General features: G+C 41.9%; 1 protein-coding gene across 1 annotated transcript in view; it reads right to left on the reverse strand.

Moving 5' to 3' along the window:
- alk (ALK receptor tyrosine kinase) overlaps positions 1-19984 on the reverse strand; it is a 698893-nt gene that overhangs the window by 455001 nt on the left and 223908 nt on the right. Inside the window, exon 2 of the mRNA XM_090220448.1 lies at positions 14182-14292. Within this exon, the coding sequence (XP_090076574.1) occupies positions 14182-14292 (111 nt within the window). The remainder of the gene's footprint in view (positions 1-14181; positions 14293-19984) is intronic.

The raw sequence follows: 19984 nt of genomic DNA on the forward strand, positions 1-19984 counted from the left end.
GAAATTAAGCCAGGGTTGGGTGTTAGAACAACATGTGTTAACGACAGGATGAACCCAAAGTGGCTTATGATGCTGTTTGACCTGCCCGAGAGTTGTGGAACTAAACATTATTGGTGTCATGTCTGTTTCATTGATAGGGAAGCTCTCGGCAACACAACTTAGTGTGCGGTCGACGGGTTCGTTATTGCAATATTAAATGAATATTTATTTTTTAAGGAATGACCAAGTCTCTCTCAGTACTGAATTTCCACGAGCCTACATATGGTTTGATTACACCATCAAAGATGTCAAGCTTATTCTTCTATGTTTCGACAACTGCCAAAGTAAACAAAGAGAAGCAGCAGTCTTCTCTCAATGTATTTTTTTTTCCCATCCGGTTCTTGTCTTTGTTTCTGTCAAGGTATTCATTATTGTTAAATTCATTTTGTTTGGCAAAGGGATGTTTTTTCAGAGAAGGTCAAGGTAAACACAATTTATGTGTTTGGCCCTTGGTACAATGTCATTTAAGCTGGAGTTCTGAATCGCATATAATTAAAATGGTGTTTCTAAAGAATTTAGACTCAGTTTTAGTGATGTGAAGGTTTTACTAGAATATGCAATATCCCAGCCCTTGTTTTAAATATATTTCCAGCTGAGGTTGGAATGATACTGAGAAATTGATGGGATGGAGTTTTAGCCTGCCTGAAGACATCAGGCAGTACAAATTAATAGACCAATAACAAAAATAGTTTCAAACCTCTCTGCCAATAACAGCTTTTCCAATTAATCCCCTCACTTAGACCAGTCCTAGCAAAACTCTTGCTTGAGAAATTGCTCTTTGCTATGAACTCAGAACAAAGGGTATGGTTAGGTTACAGCATTGTTCCCAGGGGTACAAAAATATCAAAATACACAATGTACTTTCAGAGGTACACATCTCATATGGTACTGTTCATACCATTTTAGGGTACATGGGCCGATAATCTAGTACAATGGTACATTTCTGCACCCAATATTTTGAATTTAAAAAGGTACAATCATCACATACGTGCAAAAACCACCCATTATATTTCCCAGCATGCTCTAAAGCAGGATCGTTTTTTGAATTGTTTGTTTCAATGTGTATTTTTGCGTGCACATTGATGAATGATCTCATGCTACATAAAGATGAATATCACATTTTTCTAAACTAATCCAATCTGTTAGTAGTTGGATTTATTGAACCCGTTAGTTAATAAGATGGTTATTCCCGTTCAGATGGTTTAGGTACTCTCATACATTTTTCTTACCTTTACAGTTATTCTAAATTCAGGTGATTTAAAAGTTAACCAATTTGGATATCCTAAATCTGTCTGGAATACAATAAGAATGACATGTCACTTTGCAGGCCAGCAAAATTTGATTTGCCTGATGTGGCCTGCAAACCATGAGTTTCAGACCATTGTCTTGGAGTAAAACTTGGCTGTCAAAGAATGGCATTATGGTATACACTGAGTGTACAAAACATTGGGAGCACCTGCCCTTTCCATGAGACAGAGCAGGTGAATACAGGCAAACTATGATCCCTTATTGATGTCACTTGTTAAATCCACTTCAATCAGTGCAGAGGAAGGGGAGGAGACAAGTTAACTGACTTGCCTAGTTAAAGGTATAAAAAAAAAATACAAAAATTGCCAAATCGGCACCCAAAAATATCGATTTCTGATTGTTATGAAAACTTGAAATCGGCCATTTCGAATTAATCGGTCGACCTCACATTTGTTGTTTTTTCTCAAATCTGCGATCTTGACAACACGCTTGACAACACGCTGCATGACTAACTTCCTGATGTCTTGAGATGTTGCTTCAATATATCCACATAATTTTCCTCCCTCATGATGCCATCTATTTTGTGAAGTGCACCAGTCCCTCCTGCAGCGACGCACCTGCACAAAATGATGCTGCCACCCCCGTGCTTCACGGTTGGGATGGTGTTCTTTGGCTTGCAAGCCTTAACTGGCCAAACAGTTCTATTTTTGTTTCATCAGACCAGAGGACATTTCTCAAAAAAGTACGATCTTTGTCCCCATGTGCAGTTGCAAACCATAGTCTGGCTTTTTCATGGTGGTTTTGGAGCAGTGGGTTCTTCCTTGCTCAGCAGCCTTTCAGGTTATGTCGAAATAGGAATCCTTTTACTGTGGATATAGATAATTTTGTACCTGTTTCCTCCAGCATCTTCAAAAGGTCCTTTGCTGTTGTTCTGGGATTGATTTGCACTTTTCACACAAGTACGTTCATCTCTAGGAGACAGAAAGCATCTCCTTCCTGAGCGGTAATGATGGCTGCGTGGTCCCATGGTGTTTATACTTGCGTACTATTGTTTGTACAGATGAACGTGGTACCTTCAGGCATTTGGAAATTCCTCCCAAGGATGAACCAGACTTGTGGAGGTCTACAATTTCTTTTCTGGCGTCTTGGCTGATTTCTTTAGATTTTCCCATGTTAGTAGTTTGTTAACAAGACATTTGTGGAGTGGTTGAAAACGAGTTTTAATGACTCCAACTTAAGTGTATGCAAATGTCTGCCTTCAACTGTATATATTATGGAACGCCGTTTGGGGCTTTGCGTGTCAAAACAGATACAGTAGAACTGTCAAAGCTGTACAAAAGTCGGCAAACATCAAACATTGGCCAAGAATGACGTGTTTACAATACCACTTTGGTAATAAAGCATAATTTGTCCAACTTCTGGGATAGCTAGCTTTAGCTTGGTACCTAGCTAGCAACAATACAACCAGCCTGAAAACAATGACCCATAGAAACTGCAGTGATTTTCATTATTCTTAGCAATGATTTAGGAATCCTTGTAAGTATTAGCTTGTTTGCCACTTGTTGTTCGCCTATTGAAATGTAACTTCAGTTCATGAAAATAAATTGCTAGCCAGCTACTTAACCCTGTTGCCCTAAGCTAACATTATAAGCAGCCAGCTAGCTTCATCCGGCTAGTGAGGCTCGACTGGACCGTGTTGTGTTGAGAAGCTAGCCACAATAAGGATTAGCCACAATAGTGGACTTTGCGGTTTGCCTTCAAAATAAAAGTATGTAATTGACAGTGATGCAAATTAATACAAATAGTAGAATTATACCAAATGTTTATTTTGAAGGCTAACGACGAAGTCCACTATTGTGGCTAATCCTTATTGTGGCTAGCTTCACATAGCTGGGTCTGACCACCATTAATCAAATAAGAACTGTCTTATAAATTAGGGTTATTTTAGATGACAGCTAGCTAACTACAGCAACTGAAACGGATGTCGTTTTGCTATGTTTTTGGGGAAGAACATTGTTTGCATCCATGAGCTAACTAGTTGTTTTTAATGACCAGCACTGTAGGTAGGCGAGAACTTTACCTGCATCATAGCATACGTACCGATTAATCGTTGTGACATCTGAAATACTAGTGAGTGTAATCAATGTGTAATAACGCGTTAAATTATTATGCAGTCATATTACGGTCCTGATTGGTAAACAAGCTTATTTGACACACAAAGACCCAAATGGCGTTCCATAGGAATCCTGGTTGAGAATGAAACGAATGAACAAATGAAAAACGAAAGAGCACAGCATGTGAAAGAAATAGGTTTAGATTATGTTTACTGGTAATGGTGACATACGTATATGCCAACAAATTACTTTTTGGTCAGTGTGGTGTGTGTGTGTGTAACCTTTTTCACTAGGCAAGTCAGTTAAGAACAAATTCTTATTTACAATGACGGCCAGGTCAACGCTTGGCCAATTGTGCGCCGCCCTATTGAACTCCAAATCACAGCCAGATGTGATACGGCCTGGATTTGAACCAGGGACTGTTACGCCTCTTGCACAGAGACACAGTGCCTTAGACTGCTGTGTTTGTGTGCGTTAACACTTAAAAGGCCACTAAAATGTTAAATATCGGTATCGTATATTTTGGCAAGGAAAATATCACATCGGTCAAATGTCATATCGATGCATCACTACTCTTAATAGTAAGACATCTAATTTAATTGTTAAACAAAAACGTATTACCTTTAAATGTGGAATGAGCACAACCAGTTCACTGTGCACTAGCGCCATTTGATGAATGGAAAGAGACATCTGTTACAAAACACCCACACATTTTATGACATTGGGCGATACGTGACAGCCACATGGATACTTTAAAAAAAAAACATGACACCGATGTGGGGGTGTTTGTTTAATCTGGAATATGCTTTTATTTTAATATTTACCACTGTAGCAGTATAGGAGAAAGGTTCAATTAAGAGTTATTTAAAGACCCCCCCCCCCCCCCCCCCCCAAAGCTTGACTTTGTTGTATTTATGGGGACTCATATATAATTCACATGGTCTGAGACCCACCTGAGCCCCTCGTAATTTGCAGTCTGGGTGCACCATTTTCCCTAGTGTACTACTTTGACCAGGGCCCATTTGGCTTTAGTCAAAATTAGTGCACAATGTAGGGAATTGGTTGCCATTTGGGACGCATCCTCAGTGATTAGGTTAAATCAGTTGCTTACATTATAAGAAACGAGAGTGCCTCGAACTACCCTAGTCCAAGGTTAACTTTCATGTGAATGCCCCTTTGTGATAGGCTACTTTCCAGCTCAGCTAGTTTCTGTAAACTATTAGTCAGCTAATGAACACCACTTTCCCATGCAAGGCCATTTCAACCTTTTAACACTACATTGAATGCAGAAACGTAACATACTTGCTGAAATATATATATTTTTTAACAACATAAGCTGAACATTTAATTTGATTTATTTATAATGCCCTTTTTACATCAGCAGATGTCATATAGCACTTATACAGAAACCCAGCCTAAAACCCCAAACAGCAAGCAATGCAGATGTAGAAGCACTTGATCCCTATCAGCATAAGGTGTACAAAACGCTACGTAGCAGGTGTCATTATTGGGTATCATGATCACACAACATACTGTACGTATTGAAAATATAACGTACAGTGCGTATAATGATCACAACATACGTATTGCTAACATAGATTGCATTTTGATTACTGTTACAGTGCTATTTGGTTGTTAATTGGATTCGTCCTGACGTTCTTGATTTTTTTGGGGGGAGTTTGTACTTTAAACATCAAATATAGATTTCTTAAAATCAATCCCATATACTATGTTCCTACCAAAAAGTTTATTAAAATTATCTTGTAATGCCAATATTGAAGACTATCAAATACTTCTCAAAGATGCCTTCTGGTATTCAAACTAGTACTAACTAGCATTAATGGTAAAAATGGCTGACAATTAAATAACATGCCATAGAATTCTGCAGCAGCCCGCAAGGTGTGTTGCAGTATGACGTAACTGTTATAGGAAGAACCACTGCACCGGCTATACAATCTGCTAAACTGTGTACGCAACCAATAAACTTTGATTTGATTTATTATGTGATCACATGATAATGTGTCATAATTGTTCACATAAACTGATAACTGGCTAAATACAATTGTTATACAGGCTATTATGACGATGACCTACTTGTTAAGCATTATTCTCAGACAATTACAATATCTGACGTGGATAATGGATTGTGTGATGACTGAAGTCGGTAGTCATAAGCAAGTGGCAGCTGTCAAGATAAAACCGAGCCATATTGTAGGTCTTGTGTCATACTTAGCCATAGAAACTGGACCTTTCCTTGTCCTACCTCATCAAAAGCATTCTAGTCAGCAAATATTTCTCAATGGCTTTGCATTGACCATCTATTATATAATGGCTCTTGCAAGTCATTTGGTAATCAAGACACAACCTAGCAAATACAAACCACCACAAAACATTGTCTCAATGTTGACACCCACAACTATGAATCAATGTGCCATTGCTACTTTGTAACAACAATTTTAAGTCCTATTGTGACTTTGTAAAACATCGGACAACAGTTGCGTTATTAATAATGTTTGTCAAGAGACATAAGAAGAACAATGGGTGAAATGCGAAGGGAACAACTCTGTGACAGACAAATCTCATTCACTGTCTGTAAAAGTCTGTTTCACCTGTATTTTTCCACTTGGCATAGAAGTTCATCCGTGCCATTATACATTTCCGGGTACAGTGTTAGCCTTAGATATTACATCAAAGCCATTATTTTCCGTGGTCCTTATAGGGTTATAATGAATAACTTCTGATTATTCTCCAAAGAAATACTCTCTTTCTGCATCTATTTTCAGCCGCTGCTTTTGTTAAGTTGCTGAATGGTCTCTCAGCACAACATCCACCCATATTAATTAAGCTAAGGTTGCGACACAGATGGCACTCTAATTTCTTCACAGTGCACTACTTTACACTCATAGGCTCTGGTCAAAAGTAGCGCACTATATTGTCACACCCTGATCAGTTTCACCTGTCTTTGTGAGCGTCTCCACACCCTCCCGGTGTCGCCCATCTTCCCCATTATCCCCTGTGCATTTAGACCTGTGTTGCCAGTTCGTCTTGTTTGTTCAAGCTAACCAGCTCTTGCTTTTTCCAGTTTCTCTCTCTTCTCGTCCCCCTGATTTTGACCCTTGCTTGTCCTGACTCTGAGCCCGCCTGTCTGACCACCCTGCCTGCCCCTGAGCCTGCCTGCCGGCCTGTACCATTGCCTCCCTCGGGATTACCGACCTCTGCCTTACCCTGAGTCTGTACTGTTGCCCCACCTCTGGTACTGTTGCCCCACCTTTTGGTTTACTAACCCCTGCCTGCCTTGACCTGTCTATTGCCTGCCCCTGTTGGGATATTAAAATATATTATGTGGGCTAGGCGTCCCGTAGGGCCAGAGTGCCCTACTCTGTCCAAGATGCTAATATATGCATATTATTAGTAGTATTGGGTAGAAAACACTCTGAAGTTTCTAAAACTGTTTGAATGGCAAGCAAAAACCTGAGAAAACATCCAGGAAGTGGGAAATCTGAGGTTTGTAGTTTTTCAAAGCTGTGAATACACAGTGTCTATAGAGTCAAATTGCATTTCCTACGGCTTCCACTAGATGTCAGCTGTCTATAGAACCTTGTTTCAGGCTTCTGCTATAAAGGAGGGGCTCATGAGACCTGTTTGAGTCAGTGGTCTGGCAGAGTGTCTCAGGTTCGTGACGTGCGCTCCCAACAGAGTTAGCTCTCGTTCCAGTGCTTTTCTGCAGACAGAGGAATTCTCCAGTTGGAACATTATTGATGTTTTATGTTAAAAACATCCTAAAGATTGATTCCACACATCGTTTGACTTGTTTCTACGAACTGTAAGGGAACTTTTTGAGTTTGCCTGGACAAGGTGCTCCTACCTCATTACTGGGCTGAACACGCTAACAAAAAGTGGCTATTTGACATAAATTATGGACTTTATGGAACTTTATGGAACAAATCAGTCATTTATTGTTGAACTGGGATTCCTGGGAGTGCCTTCTGATGAAGATCAAAGGTAAGTGAATATTTATTGTGTTATTTCTAACTTCTGTTACCGGCTCACAGGTAGGAGTGAATACTCTGGTGGGCCATATGGGGAACTTTTTTGCTTCCCCTACTCGCACCCCTTTTCATGTCATTCTGCTTGGGGAAACCAGTCCAAATCACTCCGGGTCCTCATTGACTTGGGCCGATGAGAGATTTTTGGATGTGACTCTGGCTTCAGAGCTGAACATCCCCACTCAGCCCCTCTCCATTCCCGTGGATGTTAGAGCGTTGGACGGGGATCTCTATAGGTCGGGTTACCCATAACACCACTCCCATCAGCCTACGGGTGTCAGGGAATCACAGCGAGACCGTTCAGTTCCTGCTCATCAAGTCCCCCCAGAACCCTGTGGTTTTGGGATTCTCCTGGCTCCTGGCTCCAGCAACACAAACCACTCATCAACTGGTCTAAGGGGGCCATCATGGACTGGAGTCCATTCTGCCACGCCCATAGTCTGGCGTCGGCGCAACCTGCCCCGGGACGTCTTCCTCGGTCCTCGGGGGTGGTTCTGGATCTCTCCGCCATTCCCGCGGAGTACCAGGATCTCAGGGAGGTGTTCAGAAAGTCCTGGGCCACTTCCCTTCTGCCACACCGCCCCTATGACTGTGGGATTGACCTTCCATAGCACCACCCCAGGGGCATCTGTACTTGCTGTCGGGACCTGAAACCAAAGCTATGGAGGACTACATTGAGGACATCCTAGTTACTGGATTTATTCGTCCCGATTCCTCTCCCGCTGGTACAGTGTTCTTCTTCGTGGAGAAGAAAAGTCAATGAAATGACTGTGAAAAACTTATCCGCTACCACTAATTTCCTCGGCCTTCGAGCCGCTCCAGGGGGCCACTGTGTTTTCCAAGCTTGATCTACGGAACACCTACCACCTGGTGTGGATACGACAGGGGGAAGAGTGGAAGACCACCTTCAACATGGCCAGCAGCCACTACGAATATCTGGTCATGCCCTTTGGCCTCACCAACGCCCCTGCGGTGTTCCACGCTCTGGTGTATGATGTTCTCCACGACATGCTGATCTGGTTCGTCTTCGTCTACATTGATGACATCCTCGTCTTCTCCCGCTCCCTCCAAGAACACGTGATCCATGTCCGGCAGGTATTCCAGTGGCTTCTGCAGAACCACCTGTTCATTAAGGCAGAAAAGTGGGAGTTCGATTGCTCCACCATTCCCTATCTGGGCTTCATAATCTCTGTTGGGAGTGTCAAGATGGATCCTGAGAAGGTGAAAGTGGTGGTGGATTGGCCTCAGCCTACGTCCAGGGTGCAGCTGCAACGCTTCCTGGGGTTCGCCAACTTTTATCGCTGCTTTTCCGGGGTTACAGCACCCTGGCTTCCCCACTGTCTGCCCTCACCTCTACCAAGGTTCCGTTCACGTGGTCCCCCGCCACAGACTGGGCATTTAGGTACATTAAACACTGCTTCACCACGGCTCTGATCCTGGTTCATCCGGAACCTTCCTGTCAGTTCGTGGTGGAGGCCGATGCTTCTGACGTCGGATGAGGGGCTGTTTGATTCCAACGTTCTGCCCTGGACCTTAGGTTTCATCCCTGTGCCACCTTCTACCAGCGCCTCACCGCCACGGAGAGGAATTACAATGAGGGGAATGTTGTTGCCATCCTGTACCTGTCCGGCAGGTGTGACGTTCGGACCCTGGGCATATTTATTTTTCTAAGTCGGTAGAAAGGCCTCTTTAGTGTCCTAAGTTTTCATAACTGTGACCTTCATTGACTACCGTCTGTAAGCTGTTAGTGTCTTAACAACCATTCCACAGGTGCATGTTCATTAATTGTTCATGGTTCATTGAACAAGCATGGGAAATAGTGTTTTAACCATATACAGTGGGGCAAAAAAGTATTTAGTCAGCCACCAATTGTGCAAGTTCTCCCACTTAAAAATATGAGAGGCCTGTCATTTCCATCATAGGTACACTTCAACTATGACAGACAAAATGAGAAAAAAAAATCCAGAAAATCACATTGTAGGATTTTTAATTAATTTATTTGCAAATTATGGTGGAAAATAAGTATTTGGTCAATAACAAAGGTTTATCAATACTTTGTTATAGACCCTTTGTTGGCAATGACAGAGGTCAAACATTTTCTGTAAGTCGTCTCAAGGTTTCCACACACTGTTGCTGCTATTTTGGCCCATTCCTCCATGCAGATCTCCTCTAGAGCAGTGATGTTTTGGGGCTGTTGCTGGGCAAAACGGACTTTCAACTCCCTCCAAATATTTTCTATGGGGTTGAGATCTTGAGACTGGATAGGCCACTCCAGGACCTTGAAATGCTTCTTACGAAGCCACTCCTTCGTTGCCCGGGCGGTATGTTTGGGATCATTGTCATGCTGAAAGACCCAGCCATGTTTCATCTTCAATGCCCTTGCTGATGGAAAGTAGGTTTTCACTCAAAATCTCACGATACATGGCCCCATTCATTCTTTCCTTTACACGGATAAGTCGGCCTGGTCACTTTGCAGAAAAACAGCCCCAAAGCATGATGTTTCCACCCCCATGCTTCACAGTAGGTATGGTGTTCTCTGGATGCAACTCAGCATTCTTTGTCCTCCAAACACGGAGGACAGGGGAGCCTCTTAAAGAAGAAGTTACAGGTCTATGACAGCCAAAAATCTTGCTTGTTTGTAGGTGACCAAATACTTATTTTCCACCATAATTTGCAAATAAATTCATTAAAAATTGTGATTTTGTGATTGTGATTTTCTGGATTTCTTTTCTCATTTTGTCTGTCATAGTTGAAGTGTACCTATGATGAAAATTACAGGCCTCCCTCATATTTTTAAGTGGGAGAACTTGACCAATTGGTGTCTGACCAAATACTTTTTTGCCCCACTGTACAATGAAGATCTGTGAAGTTATTTAGATTTTTACGAGTTATCTTTGAAAGACCGGGTCCTGAAAAAGGGACCTTTTTTAAGTTTAAGTGTGCTTGTTTTAGTTCCTCAAAGGCACAGCTATGAGAGCAAAAGAACATGTTTAAATCACCTTAACGTTGAAGACTTTAAAAAAAAACTATTTACCCCTTGTCTCCCCAATTGCGTGATATCCAATTGGTAGTTAGTCTTATCCCATCGCTGCAACTCCCGTATGGACTCGGGAGAGGCGAAGGTCGAGAGCCATGCGTCCTCCGAAACATGACCCAACAAGCCGAGACACTGCACCACTCGGGAGGCCCTCAAAGACTCTTCTTTGAGTCATAAATGTTTACTGAAATGACTTAGGAACTGTGCACACTTTCAAGAGGTGTGTGTCGCCACTTGGAGACACCAGTTAGTCATTTCCCTCAAACCCTTTTCTTATTATGCACCTACCCCACATTCCTACTGCATTTGGCTGTGTTAAAAAGGTTCCTGATTGCTTAATAACCCATTCATGACACAATGACCCTGACCCCATTTATTAAGGGTAACTGAAATTGAACACTCTTGCTGCTTTTCAGAGTCAGGGGTTGTTTAGAATCATACCAAAGGTGGCTATCTTGATTTAGAATACAAATTAAATTGCTACATTTGAGCCAGGCATCAAACGCACATTTTTCTCAAATCGAAAAACACTTCATGTATTTGCATTCGACAGTGCCCGATGCATCCTGAAAACGATTTGACAAATGTGCTTGTGAATTATTTAACTGGGATGATGAATATGTTTGTTCTTGATTACTACTGAATCGCTTGTGGGCTCCAGCTTTTATGTCTCGATTCCACTTTTTTATGGCCTGGTTCCTCTAGGGTAAACTCATTCACTGTCCTCTGAGATGGAGCCACACTGTCAAATATATATACAGGCAGACAGACAGATGAATAGATGAGTAGTGAGTCCTCTTTGACAGACAGAGGAGACAATACAAGATGTGGATAGGATAAATGAAATAAAGCGTAAATGATCAGACAGCCGCACTGGGGGAACAAACATTTATGGTAATCATCTGGTCCTTGCTCTATTTTTTTCTACCTGAAGATTGATTTCCATCAAAAACCCATCTTGCTCTCAATTTATTACCGAGGCGACTGCCTGGATGCGTGGCCTCAACCTAGGGTTGTAGTAGATGAGGGGAAACGATTTGGGCAGGTTGGGGAGAGAGAGAGAGAGAGAGAAAAGGTAAAGACACAAGGGAGGATGAATGGTCAACTATTAACAAAGAGGTTGGATGATGATCAGAGGATGGTGTTTCATTCTCGCAACACCAGGTATTGATCATTCAACCGTACTTGACAGGTGTTGACACAGTGGCACCGCTTGAAGCTCGCTGGAAGCTCCTCTGTCTGTAAGTCTCCATAAATTCCCACTGTCAAACATCCAACCAGATGTTGTGGCTCAAATTGTGACTCTTCAAGAACTGAGAATCCCACTACATACGATGAGTTCCCCCCCCCCCCCCTTATAGTGGACCACTCCACAAGTGTCCATTTGGGTCTGTCTCATCACTGGCAATCATTGGCTGAATCGGGACAATCATCTCGATCTGGAAAGAGTTGGAGAGAGAGCGCTGAAGTAGGAAAAGAGAGAGGGCGAAAGTGAAAGGAAGGAAGGAGGGGGGGGGGCGGTTGCCCATGCTTCTGGTGGAAAGTGGCCATAATAAATGCCAGCGCCAAGCAGATGCTGTGGAGACAGCTAAGATCTATCACCAGGCCTGCAGAAGCACAGTAGTGCTCACCGGCCACCACCCTCTTCCATTCCCTTCCTCCCTCCACTCGGCTCCACTCTCCAGCCTGCCCCTATCAGCACTGTGCACCCCTGCCTGTTTCCTCACCGAACTGACATTATAGTTCGTCTTGTAGGTACAGTATTGGTTCGGAATAGCAAACAGAAGGCACTGTTTGTTTGCGCTCAACAGTACCCCATGCGACAATGCTTTCAACCATGCAATAGGTTTGCCAAAGATGTTAAGTGTTCTGGTCATGGTTAAAGCTCTGGGGCCGTATTCAGAGTCAGAGGATGAGTGCTGATAAAGGGTCAGTTTTGCCTTTTAGATCATCATAAGATTATATGGCCAGGGGGGACCTGATCCTAGCACTTCTTCTCATATATTATTTTTGAAGATGGGCTTTTATTACTTTTTGTATTAAGGCTCATGTATCTCACAATCGCCTCCTGTTTTTTGCAACTGAACATTTGCCAAACCCATACACATTGTCATCACACATAACATTCTAGTGAGAGTCAACTACTATATGTTGGTCACCATTAAGATTTGATTTCCCTCAACCCACAAGGGCCTTATTTGCGGAAGCATTCTCCGAGCTGTTTTGGTTCTGTTTCATTCCCGAGCTGTTTTGGTCATTTGCGCTTCATGTCTAGATGTTGTCTTTCTCATTGCCAGCTAACTATCCTGATTCATCAATCTCGAAGGCACAGTGCTAATTAGAAACACACCCCCCCCCCCCCCTCCTTTTTCTGGGGGTGAGTGAGTGGACGTCACTGGGTGAGGGACATTTCTGTCATCCCATATAGAATGACAGCACACACGGGTGGCGCTCGTTTCGGGCCGACGGGCCAGTTCCCTCTAAATCAAAATGGAGCCCCGTTTTAGAGTGACACCAATTAGTGTCTCGTAGCTGCCAATTACAGGTGGTTGAGCCAAAGTTCCTGGGAGTCACAGGGAGGGAAGCGCTTCATAAACAGTATGCGGTGTCAGTTTAGTGCCAGCCATCTCTGAATTATCACTTACAAAACCACCTCTGACCTCTGAGGGTCCGCGAGGGTGAAAGTTCAACCTGGCTGAACCCTTGGAGTCCCAGTGATTTGAATGTGCTGTAAGAAGCCAAGCTATAATGGATATATAGACAGACATACACTGAGTGTAGAAAAGATTAAGAACAACTTCCTAATATTGAGTTGCACCCCCCCATTTTGCCCTCATCACAGCCTCAATTCGTCGGGGTATGGGCTCTACAAGGTGTCAAGCTCTACGAGGATGCTTGCAGGTATGCTTCCCCATTTTGACTCAAAATGCTTCCCACAGTTGTGTCAAATTGGTTGGATGCCCTTTGGGTGGTGGACCATTCTTGATACACAAGGAAAACTGACGAGCGCGAAAAACCCAATAGTGTTGCAGCTCTTGACACAAACCGGTGTGCCTGGCACTTACTACCATACCCCATTCAAAGGCACTTAAATATTTTCTCTTGCCCATTCGCCCTCTGAATGGCACACATACACAGCCCATGTCTCATTTGTGTCAAGGCTTAAAAATACTTTAACATGTCTCCTTCCCTTCATCTACACTGATTGAAGTGGATTTAGCAGGTGAAATTCATAAGGGATCATAGCTTTCACATGGATTCACCTGGTCAGTCTGTCATAGAAAGTGTTCCTAATTTTTTTGTATACTCAGTGTATATCCATGTATTGCACCTGAGTTTCAGTAACACTTGTTTCAGTAGAACTTGTTTCAGAGTATTTCCTTGTTTTAGTAACACTTGAAACACTAACACTGGTTTTAAGTTACACTTCAGTTAAACTTGTTTCAGTTCAAATTCAGAGACTTCAAGAAAGAACATCCCAGAGGCTGCTAATTGTTAAATGTGCCAGGGATGGTGAAAAACAAAACCGCAGAGGGCGAAGGACGAACGAGACTGAGATGGTTATGGATGTTGTTGGAGAGCTGACGGCAAGCGCCACATCACATAAAGAGAGCGCCATCTTTTTGGGACAAAGAGTGATGGGGCCTGTCAGTTAATCTTAGAGGCTCTGACAACAAAACGCTAACTAGATGCTCACCTGACGTTGGCGCTACGGCCTTGGGGGAGTTTAGCTCATCCTCGGCCAGCCAGGAGAAGTTCCAGTAACCTCGTGGGACACCCAGTCCGGCTCGACCCACCAGCAACTCACCTTGAAGAAAGACGCATAAGACACGGTCATGATAATGCAACATGACAAACATATCGTTTTTTTTTCCCCCAAGGAGAACGGAATTACATTCACCAATCTTTTCAATTGCTTATTCAGATACACATGAAGGGAGGGGGACAGGCGAGAGAGGGATGAATAGTTGAAAGTGGTTAAAGGACACTTTTTTTAAACGAGTGGGGAAATCTCACTCCATTCTTATTGTTTCATTTTTATTGGATAGGAAAGATTGAGGAGTTAGTGTGCTGAAATCGTCCTGTGGTGTGTCTGCATGCTCTGATAATGCGCCATTGATTCATCTCAACTCATGCGGCTAAGTAGTCGAATTGACAGATGTTGTTTTTACACCAGACACAGACGCTTTGAAGGGAGATCACAGTGGGTAATGTTATTTGTTATTTGAATCCCAAATCTCTAGATACCTTTGTTCTCTACAACATTGAGGTGAAGGTTGAAGGATCAAGCATAGGCAGCTCGTCTAATAGAAAGTAAATTGAATAACATTTGCCAAAATTATGTAATTACTTCTGTCCGGCTGTCAGTGAAAAGCAAAAAAAATAGGCATAGGCCTATCGCAATATTTCAAAATGCAAAAAAACACAAAAGAGAAGACAAAGAAACTCTCTTGTGGTGGAAATTACAACATTATATTATTCACATTACTTTATATTTAGAATATATTTTTATATTAGTACTTTCACACGTCTATTCTTCTGAGGAGCCTCTGAGGCTTAATGCTGACATTTGATTTACAATGTCTTGGTGATAAAACCTAAAGACTGCATTCCATTCAATGATTAGTGTCTGTGTGAAATATTGTTCTGTCTGCAGGTGCCAGGCAAACCCTCCCTCTAGTTTATTTCTCCCACATCGCAGATGGACACTGGACCTCATCATTTGAGGAAAGGACCTAGTGTCCTATGTTACATTAGTATTTCTGTATAAACTATTAGTAAATGACCTAGAGACAGACATTTGGCACCATGTAAATCTTGTAGTCTGTTGCGTGAGAGCACAATGTACCCTTGCATATTTTTTACATATCTGTTCTTTGTCATGGAGACTCAGGAGGATTAGGAAGAGTTGTAACCTAGCCCTGCCTATTTGGTCTCTCGGTGATCACTTAAGGTGGTCTTTGACCATCTCCATTATTGTAATAATTAATAATAAAGTTTGATTATTTTTGGATTTCTTCAAAAACAATCTCTCCTTTTGAATCACGAAAGTCTTTAGTTATCAACAGTAGCCTTTTTATTGGCACTTAGCGGAGAGCATTGGTGCATATTCAATGTCTTTAGCATTGGGTGAGTCAGTGCCACTGGAAGGTTTTTTTTTTAGGATACAAATTTAGTCCTCAAGACGAGATAGTAATTGTACAACGGCTTTGTATCTCCCCTTCTTGTAGGCCTAGATTAGATGTTTGCACTCAAGAGGAGGATGTTTTTGTTTGTCATTACCCTGTCATTTTTGTGGTATGAAAGATTTGGCTAATGTCTCCAGTCATGTAAAGCATTGTAGAATTGCATGAAATCTGTTTATTAAAGGTCAAATGTTTTCCAGACACTACAACGACAACTAAAAAATCCTCTAGCTGGGGCTGAGCAAGAAACGAGAAGGCAGGCATTGTTCCGATGTTTTTTTTGCAGTGAGTAGGTTATGTTAGCCTTAATTATGACCATCCAATCTACTCATCAGGAACAGTAAGCTGTCTTACATTAGTCTGCAAATGCGATGATAGATTGCAATAATTTATCATAAAGGTGGATTTTTTTGTGAAAAAAGTACTTCTCCAAACGTCAATGAAGGGATGGGATGGGCTCCTAATGTTTCTACCCCAGTTCTATCACTGAAGAATCCTAAGAACAGCATTCCCTTGGAGTACCGAGGGATATTTGCGAAAATAAATACAAGTTCAGTCCTTTAGTCAAAACTCCAGAAACTACAGCATTAGTGGGGCCCGAAAGAGTTGGGTATAGAACAATAATAGCTGTTGTAATTACCTAAGGACACGTTTTTAGGACTTTCTTTAACCCCTGAAACTTGGAGGTGAATTGGTTTGTGACCAATTTGTGGTCTAATGCTAAACAGGAGATGTGACGGTAGTTTGACAGTTGGAGAGGTGCAAAGTAATTAAGACCTGGCACGGGTCTTTCTTTTTTCTTTGTCATTGTTGTGTTTCTTTCTCTCTGCCTTTTTTGTGTTTATTTTCCTCTCTTGTCTGTCTTGTGTTCTTTCTCTACATCTCTCCCCTCAGTACTCACAGTAGGAAGAGTGTATCCATGTAATTTCAGCAAGCTATGACAACCACCATCTCAGATTGTTCTGACATTGTTTCTGTAGTTAGAAATGGGTTGGCATTCCGATTGGCATTCAGAAAATACAATTTTGTTTAAATTTAATCTCTGAGATAGTAAGCTAATTGATTGAACCCAAATGTGCAATTTTATTTGATAGGATTCAGATAATATTCAATACAAATAATACCCAAATAGTACCCAATTTGGAACAAACTTCTTCCTACCAATGAGTAAAACATAAAAAAATCCCCCAAAATGGTCAAAAGCCACCCACAGACTCCCACACCCAAGGCCCATTCCACCCCAACAACAGTATACAGTATCAGTGCTCTGTTTGACAAGTAGTATGAAGCTGTGGCTTGGAATATTGCTTCTTCATACTATCTCATGTATTCCCTGTGAATCTGGTGACATCCCCCCCCCCCCGTTCAGATACGTTTGTAATTAAAGTCACTTGTATTACTTACCATAAAGTAGTCTAAACGTACCAGGTTTTGACCACTATTTGCCACTGTTCCTGCTATACCACTATGCTCTTTTATACATTTTGCTGGTCTCTTGTGTTTATTAAATAGATAATAAGGTTTTCTTTGCAACTTTTGGTAGAAAACCAATAGATTTGGATCAGGATGAAAATAAATTGTGTGGTCATCCTCACAATTCAAGCCTGTCCGCTCTACTATATACTGGTTGTTGGGGTGGGATTGGCTTGGGGTGTGGGGGGTCAGTGGGTGGCTTTTGACAAACAAAAAAACATACATATTGGTAGGAAGAAGTGTGGTCCAAATCGGATGTTGGGTACTATAAATTAATATGGCCAATTGTGGCGCAATCAATTAGCTTAATTTCTCAGAGATCAAACTGTATTTCAACAAAATAATGTTATAGGAATGCTAATTGCAACAGTTAGTAACTACAGAAATATTCTGAGTGGGTGTAGAAATCCTCTTTCTTGTGCTTTGTAAGTTGGAATGACCCATGACTGAAGTGCATCGTTCAATACACTGTACCCTTAGAAGAAGCCCAGCAAACCAAAATCCTCTAATTTCAAATTAACACTAAAGGGGAGATTGATAGAAAGCACAGCACGAAATTTATAAGCCAGCGAGCACAGTGCATTTGCACCTTCAGAGTGGAGGCTGATCTCTCCAGTCCCTAGCCCTTAGCTTGAATTATAATCCTGTGTTTATATTAGAGCAACATTTTATATAGATAGTGCAGTATTAAGAGACTCATGCAGAGACACCAATGCACTCATGTGTACCATAGATTTGCACATTAATGTGAGTGCAGTTACAGATCTGATTTTTCCTCTTTGCCACTCTCCCTCCATACCCTCTATTAGGCTCATCGGACCCCTCAATAAGGCCAGCATGGCCATTATAATAAATGTTCTTTCTATTTTTACCACGTCCCTTCAGTCCATATCAACCAGCTCTATCTGACTGCATTATTCAAAGCATTATTTATGAAGTGATGTTCGGAGGATCAACCCCTCCTCCCCCACAGCCTACTCTGCAACAGACTCGATGGAGCTCACTATAGCTTCACCAAACTTCCATCAGGCAAACTGTGACACCCCCCTCTTTTAAAAAAGACCCACAAGTGCTCCATAGATTGATCAATGAGGCTTGAACTGCACATAGTAAAAGCCTGCCACCTAAACACCCACTCACATACAAAATAGACACACAGCCTTTCTGGAGCTGTGATCACACACACACAAACATACATACAGTGCCTTGCGAAAGTATTCGGACCCCTTGAACTTTGCGACCTTTTGCCACATTTCAGGCTTCAAACATAAAGATATAAAACTGTATTTTTTTGTGAAGAATCAACAACAAGTGGGACACAATCATGAAGTGGAACGACATTTATTGGATATTTCAAACTTTTTTAACAAATCAAAAACTGAAAAATTGGGCGTGCAAAATTATTCAGCCCCTTTACTTTCAGTGCAGCAAACTCTCTCCAGAAGTTCAGTGAGGATCTCTGAATGATCCAATGTTGACCTAAATGACTAATGATGATAAATACAATCCACCTGTGTGTAATCAAGTCTCCGTATAAATGCACCTGCACTGTGATAGTCTCAGAGGTCCGTCAAAAGTGCAGAGAGCATCATGAAGAACAAGGAACACACCAGGCAGGTCCGAGATACTGTTGTGAAGAAGTTTAAAGCCGGATTTGGATACAAAAGATTTCCCAAGCTTTAAACATCCCAAGGAGCACTGTGCAAGCGATAATATTGAAATGGAAGGAGTATCAGACCACTGCAAATCTACCAAGACCTGGCCGTCCCTCTAAACTTTCAGCTCATATAAGGAGAAGACTGATCAGAGATGCAGCCAAGAGGCCCATGATCACTCTGGATGAACTGCAGAGATCTACAGCTGAGGTGGGAGACTCTGTCCATAGGACAACAATCAGTCGTATATTGCACAAATCTGGCCTTTATGGAAGAGTGGCAAGAAGAAAGCAATTTCTTAAAGATATCCATAAAAAGTGTTGTTTAAAGTTTGCCACAAGCCACCTGGGAGACACACCAAACATGTGGAAGAAGGTGCTCTGGTCAGATGAAACCAAAATTGAACTTTTTGGCAACAATGCAAAACGTTATGTTTGGCGTAAAAGCAACACAGCTGAACACACCATCCCCACTGTCAAACATGGTGGTGGCAGCATCATGGTTTGGGCCTGCTTTTCTTCAGCAGGGACAGGGTAGATGGTTAAAATTGATGGGAAGATCGATGGAGCCAAATACAGGACCATTCTGGAAGAAAACCTGATGGAGTCTGCAAAAGACCTGAGACTGGGACGGAGATTTGTCTTCCAACAAGACAATGATCCAAAACATAAAGCAAAATCTACAATGGAATGGTTCAAAAATAAACATATCCAGGTGTTAGAATGGCCAAGTCAAAGTCCAGACCTGAATCCAATCGAGAATTTGTGGAAAGAACTGAAAACTGCTGTTCACAAATGCTCTCCATCCAACCTCACTGAGCTCGAGCTGTTTTGCAAGGAGGAATGGGAAAAAATGTCAGTCTCTCGATGTGCAAAACTGATAGAGACATACCCCAAGCGACTTACAGCTGTAATCGCAGCAAAAGGTGGCTCTACAAAGTATTAACTTAAGGGGGCTGAATAATTTTGCACGCCCAATTTTTTCAGTTTTTGATTTGTTAAAAAAGTTTGAAATATCCAATAAATGTCGTTCCACTTCATGATTGTGTCCCACTTGTTGTTGATTCTTCACAAAAAAATACAGTTTTATATCTTTATGTTTGACGCCTGAAATGTGGCAAAAGGTTGCAAAGTTCAAGGGGGCCGAATACTTTCGCAAGGCACTGTACATGATACACACAGCCTTT

This window comes from Oncorhynchus mykiss, chromosome 25 (assembly GCF_057628025.1).
Source record: "Oncorhynchus mykiss isolate SJ-2025 chromosome 25, ASM5762802v1, whole genome shotgun sequence".
Lineage (NCBI taxonomy): Eukaryota > Metazoa > Chordata > Actinopteri > Salmoniformes > Salmonidae > Oncorhynchus > Oncorhynchus mykiss.